We start from the raw sequence: 16,240 nt of genomic DNA on the forward strand, positions 1-16,240 counted from the left end.
TATACAATGGAAAGCTTTGAGTCATCAATGCAATGTGCATACTGAAAAGTGCAATGAAACTCACACTATAATTTTTACTTTTTTCATCAGTTTCTCAAATATTTTGACTTTTCAATAGCAGAGAGGCAGGATGAGACAATTTGCTACTGTGAACTGGTTGAACTGGTAGCAACCATCGCTGCTCTATTTTCCACACTTCACAGTACCAGTTAAAAGATATTGCCCTTGAAATCACAATACATCACAAACACAAACTGTTACGTTGAGTTTTTTTCACACGTACTATGTTTCAACAGGTCTAGTTTCCAGCTTCCCAGAAAAACAACCAATCAATCCCTAAAAGCTGCCAGACATACATGACCTCAGATATAAGCTATCAAGAATCAGAACTAATTTATATGTTAACATATCTGGAATGAAGTTATGTGCCCTCTGCCAGTATGGCACAGTGTGGCACTAGGAATTAGTTTGAAAAATACAAGGAATAAAACAAATAAAACTTAAATAGAAGAAATTAACATTTAAAAAAAAAACTCCAGAATAAATGCAAAGTCATAGTGAAACACATCTAAAACAGCACAAAGATCACACCAGACAACACACCTGTATGGCAGTTGCATCTGGCATACTGAGGCGGCGCACAAATATCTGGCTCTGTCCGCTGTGGCTGGTGACATAGCCCGAGCCCCAGGTGCCACTGTGCGGCCTTCCCGTGTTGTAGAACATGAAAGTGTCACTTCCCGACGTGGCGGTCAAGCAGGTCTTATAACAGTACGTTTTGGTCAAAGACCCGTTTCCTCTCACTTCAATATAATGCGGCTCCACTTTCAGGTCACGGCGCAGCGCCACATTGATGTTTTGTTGCACTCCTGCAGCTCCTCCGCCACCACCTGCAGCCCTTGCTCCACCACCACCACCTGCTGAGGTGCCACCCTCCGGCACATTCTTCTGGGATACACAACACGGGGAGCAGGAACCAGTCTGGCTACAGTAGGCATGACATCGCACAATGGCAAGAACAAAGACAGTGACCAGAAATACAAAGGTTGTGGCACACAGGGCTATGATGAGGTAGAGAGTGACGGGTGAAAACATTAGCGGGCTGTCAGGCCTAACAATCTGTTTCGGATCAGGGGTAAACTTCRGAGGAAGGTCCATCACGTGCACATGGATAGTGGTGGTTGAGGAAAGTGGCGGTATACCGTGGTCTCGAACCAGGACAGTCAGAACAAAGGTAGTAGAGTTGTCTTCCATGACTCGCCTGGTGGTGCGGATCTCACCTGTGTACTCATGTACTTTAAAAAGGTTGAGGTCTTTGTTGGTCTGGTTCAGGGTGTAAAACAGCCAGGCATTCTGTCCTGCATCACCATCCCATGCGGTCACCTTGCTAACTAAGAGGCCGGCTTCGGCATTTTTCATTAGTGTTCCATTTGCAGGTGGAAAGACAATCCTAGGAGCATGATCATTCTGATCCATAATGTAAACGTATACTGTGGCCACACGGCTAAGGGGAGGCACACCGTTGTCTTGGGCTTTAATCTGAAAGTGAAACTCTCTAAGCTTTTCAAAGTCAAAGGCTCGCAGTGCATAGGCCTCACCTGTGTCAGGTTTGATGCTAACGTAGCTGGCCACAGGTATCCCATGGTTGTTGTCATTAAGGACGGTATACGTTATGCGTGCATTTTCTGCATCATCTGCATCCATGGCCTTAACAACACAAAGAGACGCCCCAGGAGCATTGTTCTCTGTAATATAGACAGTATATGATGTCTGCTCAAAACGAGGTGGGTTATCATTAACATCTGCAACATCTACCCTGAAGCTCATTTGAGATGATAGGGGTGGCGTCCCCTCATCCACAGCGTTGACTGTAACATTGTATGACGAGATGGTTTCCCTGTCCAGGAAAGCAGACGTGACCACAGTGTAGTGGTTTCTGAAGGATTTAATCTTAAAAGGCAAGTTGGGCATGATCTCCAGGGAGACCTGTTTGTTTTGTCCAGAATCGCCATCATTGACGCTAATCAAAGCCACCACTGTGTCTGCCCGTGCGTCCTCACGCACAGGGCTGGAAAGTGAAGACAGTACAATCTCAGGAATGTTATCATTGACATCCAACACTTCTACGACTACTTTACAGTGTGCTGCAACGGGAGCTGGGCCTTTGTCCATTGCTTGTATGTACATTTCATACGTTTTAGTCTCCTCATAATCTATATTATTTCTTACCCTAATCTCCCCAGTGTTTGTGTCCATAGAAAACACCTGTCTGACTCGTTCAGGTGTGTAGSTACTAAAAGAATAAAACACTTCTCCGTTTGAGCCCTCATCTGGGTCTGTTGCATTTAACTTAATCAAAAGTGTCCCATTTGGAGAGTTCTCAGGCACTTTAACTTTATACACTGAACTGTTAAACTTAGGCACATTGTCATTGGCATCAAGGATACGGACATTGATCTTGGCCGAGCCAGTTCGCTGTGGAGTGCCTCCATCTATTGCTGTCAGAATAAGTTGATGCGAGGGCATCTGCTCCCGGTCAAAGGGCCTTTTGAGAATTAGCTCAATTTGATTGTTGTTGGAGGAGGGTTTAATGGAGTCCAAAGTGAGGTGGTCGCTTGGAATAAGTCGGTACTGTTTCACGGAGTTGGACCCCTCATCTGCATCCTGAGCTCCCTCGATGTGAAACCGCGACCCGGTGAGAGCAGACTCCGACACCTCAAGCTGGTACTCATCTCTAGGGAACTGAGGTTCGTTGTCGTTCACGTCCAATATCTCCACCTCCACGTTGTGCAATTCCAGCGGGTTCTCCAACACCACCTCCAGGTTACGTGAACAGGTGCCACTGAATTCACAAACTGTTTCCCGGTCGATTCGGTCACTCACCACCAGCTTTCCGGTTTTGTGGTTTATTGTGAAATATTTCCGCCCACTGTCCGACGTGATTTTGATGCGTCGAGTGGAAACTTTTTTCAGATCCAGACCCAAATCCCGGACAATGTCACCGACTGATGCCCCGTTCTCCAGYTCCTCTGGAATCGAGTAYCGGATTTGTGCATTTATAAGGCCACTTAACGTGAGCGTCAAMACACAGAAATAGCAAAATATACTCTCCATTACTCTGTAACAGCATCGTACCGACCCAGCCATCGCAGGCGGGCAGAATTTGCAGACGGTTTGGAGAAATYTTTCCGCCTTTTCAGCTTGCTGCGGGTCCCCACCCGCCTCATCAAAAACAGAGTCCGTGCATAACTCCGACAGTGCGGGGTAAACACCGTATCCTCCGTGATGCATGCATGAAGCAAAGATTTTCCACTGCGTCCATGTTTTCCTCGTCGGTCTGGTTAATGTTTTGAATTGCTCTATCTCTCCTGCAAGGTTATCTCCTTTCCTCACATATCGCTATTGGTCTCTCTCTCTCTCCCTCTCTGTCTTTCTCTCTCCCTCTCCTTATGTTTCTCTCTGCCTGGATGTGGCGGTGATGCTGTCGGTGGGCAAAGAGGGAGGGAGCGCCACTCGTTCAAATGGTACTGGCTGCATCTCAGCGTCTCCGTTCAAACAGCATATAACAAGCTAAATGTTAATTTTATTTWKTWWTTTTTTTAGATATTCGCCTCAGTTCGTGTAAATAAGAAAGTAAATAGAACCGCAGTTGACACCCGCATTATGTAATTTATTTTTAAAGCAAAAATAAAGAACGTTTTTTTTTCTTTCTCTCTCCTCTTGTCAGCGCCACCGCCCTTTTTTGAGCCGAGGAAAACTGATTTATGTGCAGCCATCATCAGACTCCCTTGCTGAGGCAAATTAACAATCACTCAGGAGCAAGGCAAACGGAGCAACAAATCATTTTAAAAACAGGTAAAACAAAAAAAAAGGGAGGGAAAAAACAGGAACTTGAGGACCTTGTCAATGCAGTGTTAGTCTCTATGATGCCATCGTTATACAGCTCTAAATTTCTGTAAGAACAAGTCATAGCAAGTAATATTTTCCTAACAGAACCATCAAAATGTGTAATTAATTCATCTATTTTATTCTATCAGCAAGCAAAATCTCCGTTAAATAACATGCACTTTATATTTTTTACTCGTTTGTTTTCACATTCTAACAGAATGCAGAAAACTATCTGATAATTAACTAGTGAAATAAATGTTTGTGTCCTTAGTCACGTCACAGACAATATACTCCAGCTGTGACCCCCATTGCACATCTGGCATAAACACCACAACTGTCCTGAGAGACAACATTTAGACACATGCTGTTTGCTCACATGCTAAAGTCTGCAAACATACACTAATGTAAATGTAACAAATGTAATAAATAATTGCAATTCAGAGCTAATAAGCACCAAAACTAGAGGAGGGGATATTTTTAGCACCCTAACCATAATCAAGAGGAAGTTTAAAAAAAAAAGTAGGTATACTGGAGTAAATTTCACAACTTCTCATTAGAATCTGAAGCTAATAACACTTCACCTCCTGTAAACTAGTCTAATTTCAGCCTTTGAAATTTCAACCTCTTTGTGTTTATAATACATATTTACCTCATCCATAATGTATCAATGCAGTCCCAATAGGAGTGTTTTTTTTTTAATCACAAAACACATTGCAAAATGTAAGAACCCAATTGGTAGACGTTTGTATTAAAATGTTTGTACTTTTAAAACTTGGTATTTACCTGTTCACTAAGTGAAATCACTAAGATAAAATTATKAACCATTGCCCTCAGACAATACTTYCCACACCTAGTATCGAGTGTAACTGAAAAATAGGAGAAAAAAATAGTTAGGCAACATTAACATACTTTAAGTCTGTTGCTGACATCAAAGTTTAGCTGCATTTAATGAAGTTCCTTAGTAAAGACGGTTAYTTGTTTTGCATCTGTGATAGGTAATTAAAGGTTTGCTTAGAATGTACCAAAGTTTAGGACTTTTTTTGCTCTACAGAAATGCCTTGTCCTTCTCTTTGTGAAACCATCAATCCTTTTGGTATGCCACAGCCACTGGGCTAAGATGAGAATCTATCCGCCCACATTATTCCTTTTCCATGGTGTTTTGCCACTCTCACCCACGCTAAATTTGCMCACAGCGATGACAACGCTTGGCACCCAGAGACGGAGGGAACAGTGACTCACTTGGATGCAGCTAAAAGGATTGGCTGGTGACTTCTTTATCTTAAATGCCTTAAATTATGGGTGGCAAAATTCAAAATTTAAAGGAACCCAAATGTTTTATTGAACATTTTTATGTCATGCACAAGCTACATATTAAAATTAAAAAGTACATCTAGTCAGTGCCAAATCTCCACCCATGTGCAAAAGAATCAGGCTYGGTCGCTATAATTAATCATGATGACAACATATTTATCTAAAATTGAAAAAATTCAAAAAGTTGAAGTCTTAATAATATTTATCTGTATTTTTGATGTTGTAACCATTCACCTAAGGGGTAAGGGATTATCTTCCCCTTCTTTTTAATTGCAGAAGGATATTTTGGATAGCTCCACATGTAGATCTACAGTTATAGCTATGACATTTAGCAGATTTTCCCAGTGGGGTAGTTAAACCTCCATGTTTTGCTGCGATTAAAAAGAGAAAAAAAAGAGGACCAGTGACATTTATTTGGCAAACAATAAACACAGATTTCTATTACACCTGACCTTTTCATGTGTCTCACTTTTCACCAYTTCCAACTCTTTTCTAATTTATGCACATCACAGACTTCTGAACAGCTCCCCGGTGCCGGTGTCTGCGTCACAAGCATCCATCTGTCCCAGCATTAATTGCATGCCTCTCAGCTGTAGATTTCATTTTTTTCCACTCAAGGGTGCTGCGGATAATGCCATCAAAACCATTCTACGTSCAGACAGATGCCTGTCTCGGTTCAACAGATGCTAATTTTATAGAAGATAATTGGCTCATTTKGTCTCTCACTCACTCTCTTTTTTTAAATTKATCCTTTTCTTAATTATCAAAACTTTMTGTGCCATTAGGAAAGGCACTTGTTGTYTACCGATATGCATGTCAGTGTATTATTGTGTGTGTGTGCATTTGTGGATGAGATTTATGTGGATGTGGATGTGCTTTAAATTGGTCTAAATAGAAATGATCAGAAAAATGTATAAATTATGYCCATTTCCCACTTGCTTTCCTTTGTGTCACTTTCCCAGATCTAGCTGCAGCACTGTGAGCCAGCTGCTGTGCCAGCTGAGGGGGAAACATCTTTAATGTCATTTGAATATTTTCAGACTGAGAAAGTGGATGAAATACAACCAAAAGCTTTGAAAAATAACTTTATGTGATAGATTAAAGCCAAGATTAAAGTTGAGGCTTCCTCCTTGTTCGCTGTATCTCCCCCAGTATGAAAGAACCCTAATTTCATCAATTATGTAGTATGCCCACTAGATTAATAACATTCTCTCCAACCTCATTAATACTGTAAGCAGACACTCTAAAAAACCATTTGTATTAGTTCCCCTAAGAGACTTTTCCATGGAATCCCCCCGTTTTAGTGAGTCAGACTACAAAACAAATCTGCAAAGAAACTGGTCATGAGTGGGCTATCATGAAGCTTCACTCATCACGTCATTCCCTCAGCCACCACATACAAACAGAAGCAGCCATGCACACATRAAGGGCATTTGTGCCTGTAGGTCTGGGTGCTCTCACACGACAGCATAGAATGGTATCTGAGGACAAAATCATTTTGTCTGAGTAAATGCAGAAAGATAGTTTACAGTTCTCGCTGTGAAAATTTAAATGCCAGGGAACCRTCTTCTTCTGCCAAGAGTTCGATGAGCAGATGGGAACAGAGAAGTGAAGCATGCGCTTCCTTTTTTAGACTGTCTAAAAGAGAAGGGCAGAAATTGGTGGATTTCTTATTTTCTTGTCCCCTCATTGAAAAGCGCCGTCTCCGAGGTTTGAGTCTGATCCTGTTACAGTCAAAATCTAGTCTACAGGGCAAGTGGGACTGGAGTGGCGCTGTATAAAACCAAGTTGAGAACAAAAACGCATCAATAAAATTCTGAAATCTGCAGTACARTTTAAATGACAACAGAGGAAGTAAATTCCCCAAAAGAGCCAAACAAAAATACTTGCTAAATAAATAGGTACAATGAATAGGATCAAGCCGAATAATGGAATAAATATTATAAAAATAGAAAGTCAAAATTGATAATTCACCCTAAAAGCTTTATTTTTGTTTTGCCAATGCTTTATTGCAATGGAATAACTGCAGCAGCAAAAAAACACATTGTCACAGGAAGTCTTAAATCCAGCTGTGTATCAGGAGGTATGAGTCAGTAAAAAAGAAAAGGTCAATGAAAACAGCTCTAAAAAGTTAATCCCTATGTCMGWCAGAGGGTGCAGCTTGAGGAAGAGGTGGGAGAGACGGTGAAATTGGTCCCTCTGTTGGAAGAAATCAGTAGTGCAAAGATTTAACACGTGATACTCTCCCTCTGCTCATCCACCCAGGCTTTTTTCATTAAGCCAAAGTACTAAGGCATAATCTCGTCTATGACAGTGTGTGTTTGAGAGCGAGAAAGGGAGGTGGTTGGAGGGAGGAGAATACGTCATTCTGCCCYGGCGGTCAAGTTCTTTATCTATTCTAGGGCAAGCGCCATACTGACAAAGCTGGATGAAAAAACAGGGCGATGTGTGGAGGTGAAAGCAAGGGGACGGGTAAACATAGAGTAAATAATAAAAAAGATCAAACTAAGTATTACAAAAACAAAAAGAATATGCTCATATGTTACTGAAAAAAACGGTTTAAGGACAGAGATGTGTTCTCACACCTTTTGAAGAATCGGCTCATTTAAAGCCTAATTATAACCACATTCAGTATGGCTTTTAAAACAAGCATGCACTGAAGAGGTTCAATAGGGATGTTTGTTCTGATCCCACATGTACCTTTCCTTCAAAAATAAAGGTCACGAGAACAAAAAGCTGCCTAAATCCCTCCCCAGTGGGAGCAAGCACTGGCTAAACAACTTCTTGCATGTCCTGATTCCGGCATGAATCAAACAAATCCTCGGTGCTGCACCAAAGAAAGCTATCAGGAAACGCAGGCAGGCTTTTGATACTTTCCTCTCAGGATGGCCTGGCTTTGTATCTCTGTTGGATTGGCTAGGATGGACCCCGTGGTGCAGAGCATGACAAAGATAATTTAATGAGAGCAAAAATATTCCAGTGCCAGTGAGAAAAAAGGCTTGGTGGAAGTAGGGGATGTATGATGAGTGCTTTTCTTTAATGTGTGACCGATTATAGGCTTGTAATTTTTTCACTCAGCTTTAGGGCATGCATTTGATGTGTTTTCTCTTTTTTTATCCATCTCATTCTTGCAAACCCTGGTTTTCCCACTATTTCATGCTCAAGGCTCAAATCTGTGCTGCTGTATTTGGGTCTTTCTGTGAAATCTTTTCCATTCTGGAATTGTACTAATCTCACTCTCTTYCCCCCTCGTTTGATTTGCTTTCTCCTGTTTACACACCAAATAAAGACAAAACAATCCTGCCAAGGTTGCTTCAAATCTGTACCATGCACCTCCTCTCCTTTCCTCTCTCTCCTTATTTATTCCTTACGCATCTCGTCGTAACCATGCGGCTTCCTTCCAGCTTGCATCCRTATGAAACATGCTGTGATGGAAGCGAGAGTGAGAGTGGGGGTGGGTGTACCAGCAGCAGCTCCCTGGAAACASACTGGCTCATCATTACAGCCCAGAAACAGTCTCCATGACAACGTAACCTCACTCTCACACAAAGGACACACCCTTGTCAATGAGAAAAACAGGAAGTGGTCCATGAGATGTGCGCGTCAGAACGGCAGTTAAAGCCTCTGCTGCAGGAGACCAGTCCACACACTGCGAAGCTCTTAGCTGAGAGCTCCTGCAATCATAATGTACTGTAGAATAAATAATTTAATATATGTTGCAGCATCAAGGGAGGCAAAGTTAGAAGCTTTTTTTTTATCATATATACATTCTAGAGCTTTCGTGGTTTTGTTTTTAAATAGTGTGTGCAAGAGAGACACTGAATTGCATCCTTTATGTAAAAAAAAACAGACCATTCAGTAGATCATAGCTAGAATACTGCATGGATAAAAAAAAAAAAAGCCTCCCCCTCCTACTGCCCTTTAAAACACAGGTYCAGCTGTGATCGACATTGGGTTATGTCCGGCCCCGCCCAGCCGCAGAGCCGAACAGGAGGGAGAGCCGAGGCGAACTGAGCTGATACCTCGATCGGAACGGAAGCTCCCCACCACTTGCTACTGCAAAGGGTAGCGGAAAATTACCTGCCCCTCCCCCACTTTCTACCTCAGACAACAGAGAGCCGCAACGTACAGTGCACACGCTGAAGCGTTTACGCAGAGAGGCAGATCCARACATTGTTTCGGGAGCCAATGGACTCGGAGCGTGCGTACAACCTACACTGCGTATCGACTGTATCGGACATAGAGCTGCGCAGCAAACACAAGTTCAGTCTGATGGCGCCTGWAGCCGCGCTGCCGTGCTTAAATCACTCGCTGACCCACTTAAGCGACGCTCATAACCTGATAGACGTGGCTCGCAAATATTCTGTSTGTGTGWGAGAGAGAGAGGACGGAGCTGGGTTTCACTCTTCTCCCCAGCCAAAGACGAAACAAAAATAAATGACTAGAGCTTTGACAGATGATTGCACGACTGTGTGTCCTGGACCACTCCCTGAAATGAGGTCATAGCGTCTGAGTGGGCCACAACATTATCAAACCATTGAGAGAAAGGAAATAAACTGAGCCGCCAAACCTCACTGGGATTACCTGAACCCAAACCACCGGAAAAACGCAGAATTATACATTCTATGGTGATGCATGTAAAAAATTAATACACGATCAGCTTCGGGACTAAAGCCCACTTGACTTGACACGGAACTGGGTTTTGTAAACACATTAAAGGATAGTAATGAAAATATATTAAATCAGGTTTACAGCGCTCCACAGCTGAGAGCATGCATGTCTGAAGAAATGGAGTTAATTTCCTGTTAGCTCCTTCAGCTGCTCCCCTTCACCAGGAGGGAGTGCGCAAGTGGGGGGAGGTGGGGGATGGGAGGAATTCATCAGCATGGAGGAGACGCAAGAGAAAAGAGATGCCTGAGSAATGGATGTCATGATTCAGCCTTTCCTTGGAATGRAGGTTATAAGGTTTTCTGATAAAGTATGCTAAAGTACTGTAAATAAAAACAACACACTACAATCGGAGGGTAAGGGGATTAAACAGGCTAACTACGCAGAAAACCTGCAAAACTTTGCAGCCTCTGAGGATGCACAAATATGTGTATCATGACTAAAAATGTATGACCATTTCCCTTAATAGACTAGAATTTATTTTGATGTGGTCTAGCATCCAGAGAGTAGAGAACATTATAGGTCAGGCTATGATCRATACAGGTTTAAGATTCAAGCTGAACTAAACAAAAATTACTACAGCAAAAGGAAGGATGTMCAAATCTACAACAAAAAAATGAACAATGAGAGCAAATGTTAGCATATTGTGAAACGAGAGAACCATAACATTCGCAACACATTTACTATTCTCTTTATGTGGAAAGCGTTTGTATCTAAAAGTGTTATGAATTGGCTTATATCTCACACAGAAATTATATGTAACAAATAAACCTTGATTTCGTKTACTTGAAAAGTGCAAGTGTAAAATAAATTATTCTTGAAATGTTACGTATGCCAGCTTTCATGAGAGGGTGTCTGTTTTTTCATAGTAGATATCATAGCTTGTCTAAGCAGAAAAATAAAACACACACGTCAGGCTAAAAGTGTTGTCAGTTACATTATGTGTCCCTGCACTGCAGTGAGGTCTGCACAAATCCTGCTGAGAACTGAGATTTCATTTTTAGAAGATCTGACCTGTCCCTTTTAAACATATATATTTTTCAAGCAAGAATGTCTTTTGCAATACTTAGTTGAACTTAATGTCCTTGGTTCACAGGACCTTAAAATAAAATGAATCATTTTATTGGAAGATATTCAAATAAATGCTTTTWTTCGGCAGAGAGTCCAAGTTATCCACATTAGGAAAATACTAAGAAAACATTTTTATCTGATTACTTTTAATGTTTCATACATGTCTGAGACCTTCTCAGAACCAAGCAACAGCTTATATATACAGATTTATCTTTAAGGCTTTTACAGCCACATATACCAGGCCAATCAAGATCTCTAAATCAAAAACTTTTAGGATTTCCCAGGACATCGCTTGAGACCAGAAGAAAAAACTTTCTCCGTTGATGGTCTGAGGGTCTGGAAAAGTTTTTTTTTTTTTTTTTTCTGTGAGGTCTGCTGGATTGCTCTCTCTTAAAAACTCGTCTTTAAAAACAGGTTTTTAATTGCAGACAGCAAGCCTTTGTTTTCTAACTTCATTGCCAATTMTGTTAACCTTGAATTTTGCTTATTGTTTTGTGTCATTATAATTACTGTATTACTAGTAGTGGTATTAGTATTGGGTACTTCAAAAATAAATGATGATTATGATTATGATGAGGAAGAATCTGAAACTCAAAATAAATCCAACACATCAAGAGGGCCTGGGTAAGTGTTGAGAGTTGTAAAGATTTGAACATCTTGCTGAGTACTGTTGAATTCATCATTCATAAATGGAAAGAATAAGAAGGGCACAACTGCGAACTGACAAAGACATGCCTTTCCACCTAAATTGATCAGCCAAGAAAGTGGAGTATTATTACACATCACTGCACACTAAGCATGTCTGGTCTTTATGGAAGAGTGACAAGAARAAAGCCATTGTTGGAAGAAACTAYTAGAAGGCTCTAAGTCACGTTGAAGACACAGCAACAGCATGGAAGATGGTGATYAGGCCAGCTAGCACCGGTGATGATAAATTGAGCTAAAGAAAATGGGAAGTTTTCAGACTATGACAGAGGTTCAYCTTTGTGCAGGGCAACTCCAAAGATATAAAGAAAGCCACAATCCCACAGTTGAGGACCAGATCTAAGTCAGATAAAATTTGATGGCAAAACTTCCCAACTACTTTTCACAGATGCTCTGCATTCAGTGTGACAAAGCTTGAGCCATTCTTGAGCAAGAAAGATTTGGAAATAGTTCAGTCTATAGAAACATAGATTGACATCTCAAAAGCTGTCAGATATAATTCGACAAGTAATGATTCAATATAAATATGTAACACTTTGTACATTTMAAACAATGAAGCCATGTATAGTCTTACTTTTATTTTACAGTTATGCTTAAACTTGTATTGGTCTGTCATAAAATACACAAAAGCTTGTTTCCCTATGTGAAAAAATTGCAAATGTGAAAGAGGCATGAATACTCTTGTGAGGCATTGCAAATACAGATGTATCTGAACTCAGTACTGCAGATCCAAATTTAACAGCTTTTTGTGATGCAATAGGCGAAGAAAGCTTAGCAAGAAATACAGAGTGCCTATAAGAAACAATGATTAAAGAAGGCAACCCTATGCATGAAAATGSTGGCTTTGCAGGACAAAAAAACTATTCTGAATCACTAAATAATGATATAAAGTTTTGCTAATCCTCTTGCAYGTTTAATTTCTGCTTGGAGGTTGTTATTTTAAAATACTTTTAATCTGACATAYGAGACTCATCAGGATGTATATTCTAATTCAATGAATATGACTGCATACAAGTGATTTTCAGATATATTTTTTCTAGCTTATTTTGTTTGGGTTGTTAAGTTATAYACAACAATGTGATCAGGAGCATACATTTAAGTTTTGAGCTTTAATTTGTTGAAGAAATCACTTATTTCAAAACTGAGAAATGTGGAGCAGAATGGTTTCAGCACCAAGGACAGTGCTCAGACCTAACGCTGTCCTTGGTAAACTGGCTGGYCATAGTAGATGGAATTATAAGGCAAACAGGAGAGGACGATTTTAACCCGGGTCAAATCTTACCTTGTCTGTGTTTGGTAAAGTTTGAGTTCTGGTAAAAGTGTCTGTTCCGTTAATACTGATCAGTTCAGCATCTACAGGAGGAAACGATGCGGGGAAAACCACTACGTCACTCTTCAGTGTGTCTGAGCTGAAACACACGTCATACTGCTGAGTAGCTTTAGAGTAAGACCAGCTCCCGTCAGGGTGGGTGGTGATCATGGGGGCGCTGTACCTGCTGAAATCACTGTCTGTCCTGTGGCATCTGACAGCTATTAAACTGATGAGACTCAGCAGAAAGATCACAGACACTGACACGATGGCGATCAGCAGATACAAGTTCAATCAGAGAAGTTGTCCTCCTTTATAGGCACATGTCTGAACTGAGTCTGGACATCAGCTGTGGTTTCAACCACCATCACATCAATAGAAACAGTGGCTGACAGAGAAGGTTCTCCATTATCAGAAACCAGCACCAACAAGTGGTGAGTTTTCAGGTCATTGTCGCTCATTCTCCTCTTAGTTCTGATTTCTCCGGTGCTGGTTCCGATCTTGAACAGGTTGTTTCCTTTGGGCTCCGACAGGTGATAAGAAAGCAGCGCATTGTATCCAGAATCTGCGTCCACAGCCCTGATCTTTGCTACAAAGTATCCCGGTTCAGCAGAATAAGGGATGGTCTCACTGTTAACAGAGCCGTGCTCAGAATAAGGAGCTAAAATGGTTGGATTATTATCATTTTCATCCAGAATTAAAATGTTAACAGTGACGTTGCTGCTGAGTGGAGGAACACCAGAGTCTGTGGCCTGAACCATAAACTGAAACGTCTTTAACTCTTCATAGTTAAAAGACTGCAGACTGATTATTTCTCCAGTGTCTGCTTTCACGTTAACCACTGATCCTATACCATTATGTCGTTGATTATTATTATTACTAACTACCGAAAACGTCACCTTTCCATTTTCGTTTACGTCAGGATCATCCGCAGTTAAGGTATAAACCACATCACCAACTGGTCCGTTCTCTTTCACAAAAATATTTATAACTCGTTCCATAAAACGTGGCGCGTTGTCATTGACATCTGACACATGAACCGTAATTACGCTGGTGCTGGAGAGAGGCGGCAGTCCTTCGTCTATCGCGGTTATTGTCACATTGTACTCAGAAACCTTTTCTCTGTCAAGAGCTCCAACCACCAGTAAAGAGTAATGATTTTTATACGTGTTCTTAATTTTAAAGGGAACAGCATTAACTATTTTCACCTGAACGACACCGTTTTTATCTGCATCCGGATCTTTCACTGTTAAAAGTCCAACCATTGTGTCGAGAAGCGCATCCTCCCTCAGAACGTTGACTAACGATGTTACAGATATTTCTGGGGAATTGTCGTTTATATCTGTTATTTCAACGAGTACTTTACAATGTGAGGCTCTTGGGATTGGACCTTTGTCTTTTGCTTGGACTCGGAGTTCAACCGCGTTGTTCTTTTCGTGGTCCAGTTCACCTTTTACACTGATTTCTCCCGTTAAGTGATTGATAGCAAATGTATCAACATTGTTATCATTATCCTGGTTGATAAAAGAATACTGTATTTCTCCATTGAAACCTTCATCTAAATCTTGAGCATGCACAGAAATTACAGCTCCGCCTGACGGTGTATTTTCTGGCACTTTGACTTTGTACAGAGGTTTGTCAAATACCGGAATGTTATCATTAACGTCTTGCACATTAACATTGACGAGTAATGTCCCTGATTTAGCAGGTTTACCTCCATCTGTAGCTGTCAGAGTTAATTTTATAAGTGACTGTTTTTCTCGATCTAAAGGTTTCTGCAGAATCATTTCAACAGACACAGTTGGATCGCCTCCGTTTTGTGCATCCAGCGCAAAATGTTCATTATGGCTTAGTTTATAAGCCTTTACAGAATAAACACCGACGTCTGCGTCAAATGCCTTCGGAAGAGCAAATTTTTCTCCAGTAAAAGCCGATTCAGACACGTTCAGATCAATATCTGGTATCCTGAACGAGGGCGTGTTGTCATTTATATCCACAATTTTGACCTCAAACCGATAAAGATTTAGCGGAGAATTCACAATGGCTTCCACTTCCATGGAGCATTTGGCTTTACGAGCACAGAGCTCCTCCCGGTCTATCCTGTCTTTCACCAGAAGTGATCCAGTCTTGATGTTCACATCAAAATACTTCTTATTAGGTCCCGAAATCTGAAAGTGTCTTTTTTCCAGTTCTAGTATGTCTAGCTGTAAATCCCTCGCCAGATTTCCAACAACCGTACCCGGACTCGACTCCTCCATAATCGAATATACAGTCTGTGCCTCTGCGACCATCAGGATGCGCAACACAAAAAGCAAATTATAAATCCACGTCGGGGCCGTCTTTCCTCGTCCCATTATGTTCCGATCTGACCAAACACACGAAATAAATTGTAATAAATCATTCCATGGTTAACATATTTCCATGACTGTAGAGTCAAATCACAACCCCTCAGAGCGGTGAGGACGTTACTCACGGCTTCCCAAACAAAGAGCTGAAGCCCTCTCTTAAGGGAGGAGCATTGCACATGGATAAAATGTGTTAAAACGCCAACAGTTCGCAGTGACATCTTGTGGCGATTTGAAGTGAAACAAAATGTAATTAAAAGTTTATTCAACTATTATTGTGACTTTAAATCATCCCAGACGAAATTGATATAATTTTTCACGAATTTACTTTAAGAAAAGGCAGTAAACAACAAGTGCTGAAGTCTTGTAGTGTCAAAGTTAAGAATTCAAAAGTTGTCACCTACCTAATATAGTGGCCAATAATTTTTTTTATCAAAAGTGATTTTTTTTTTTTTGCCGAAATCACATTTTAGCAAAAAAGAGGTGGTCATATTCTTTCCTTTTTTTTTTTTTTTTTGCCAAAATATGATTGGCAAAAATTGCTTTGGCTATTATCTAAGGCAGGTGATGGAGAGTCAGATCATAATGAATAAATTACTCATTCATTGTGGATCGAAAACACTTTCAAGAATTAAACATTAAACAAAAACTACATTTGACTGACTAAAATAAACAATTAAAAAAATTGGAAATGTAATGAAACGTTTGATTGCATAATTGCTATGTGGGGCACAGGTAATTGAAATAGTGTTTCTGAATTTCTTACCTTTTCTGTGTTTGGTAAAGTCTGAGTTCTAGTAAAAGTATCACTCCCGTTTATACTGATCAGTTCCGCATCTACAGGTGGAAACGGGGCGGGGAAAACCACTACGTCACTCTTCAGTGTGTCTGAGCTGAAACACACGTCATACTGCTGAGTAGCTTTAGAGTAAGACCAGCTCCC

General features: G+C 40.8%; 2 protein-coding genes across 3 annotated transcripts in view; both read right to left on the reverse strand.

The window, feature by feature from the left end:
* Positions 1–3,566, reverse strand: part of LOC103471329 (protocadherin alpha-C2-like) — an 18,805-nt gene extending 15,239 nt beyond the window's left edge. Inside the window, exon 1 of the mRNA XM_008420247.2 lies at positions 604–3,566. Coding sequence (XP_008418469.1) covers positions 604–3,291 — 2,688 coding nt within the window. The 5' untranslated portion in view covers positions 3,292–3,566. The remainder of the gene's footprint in view (positions 1–603) is intronic.
* Positions 3,567–13,221: 9,655 nt separating this feature from the next.
* LOC108166633 (protocadherin gamma-A4-like) overlaps positions 13,222–16,240 on the reverse strand; it is a 5,377-nt gene continuing 2,358 nt past the window's right edge. Inside the window, exon 2 of one of the 2 annotated variants that reach the window (XM_017307069.1) lies at positions 13,222–13,576. In XM_017307069.1, the coding sequence (XP_017162558.1) occupies positions 13,243–13,576 (334 nt within the window). In that variant the 3' untranslated portion in view covers positions 13,222–13,242. Of the gene's footprint in view, positions 15,461–16,240 lie in introns of those variants that run through there. The other variant, XM_017307068.1, reaches the window with a different exon arrangement.

Source organism: Poecilia reticulata, linkage group LG10 (genome assembly GCF_000633615.1).
Source record: "Poecilia reticulata strain Guanapo linkage group LG10, Guppy_female_1.0+MT, whole genome shotgun sequence".
Classification (NCBI taxonomy): Eukaryota; Metazoa; Chordata; class Actinopteri; order Cyprinodontiformes; family Poeciliidae; genus Poecilia; species Poecilia reticulata.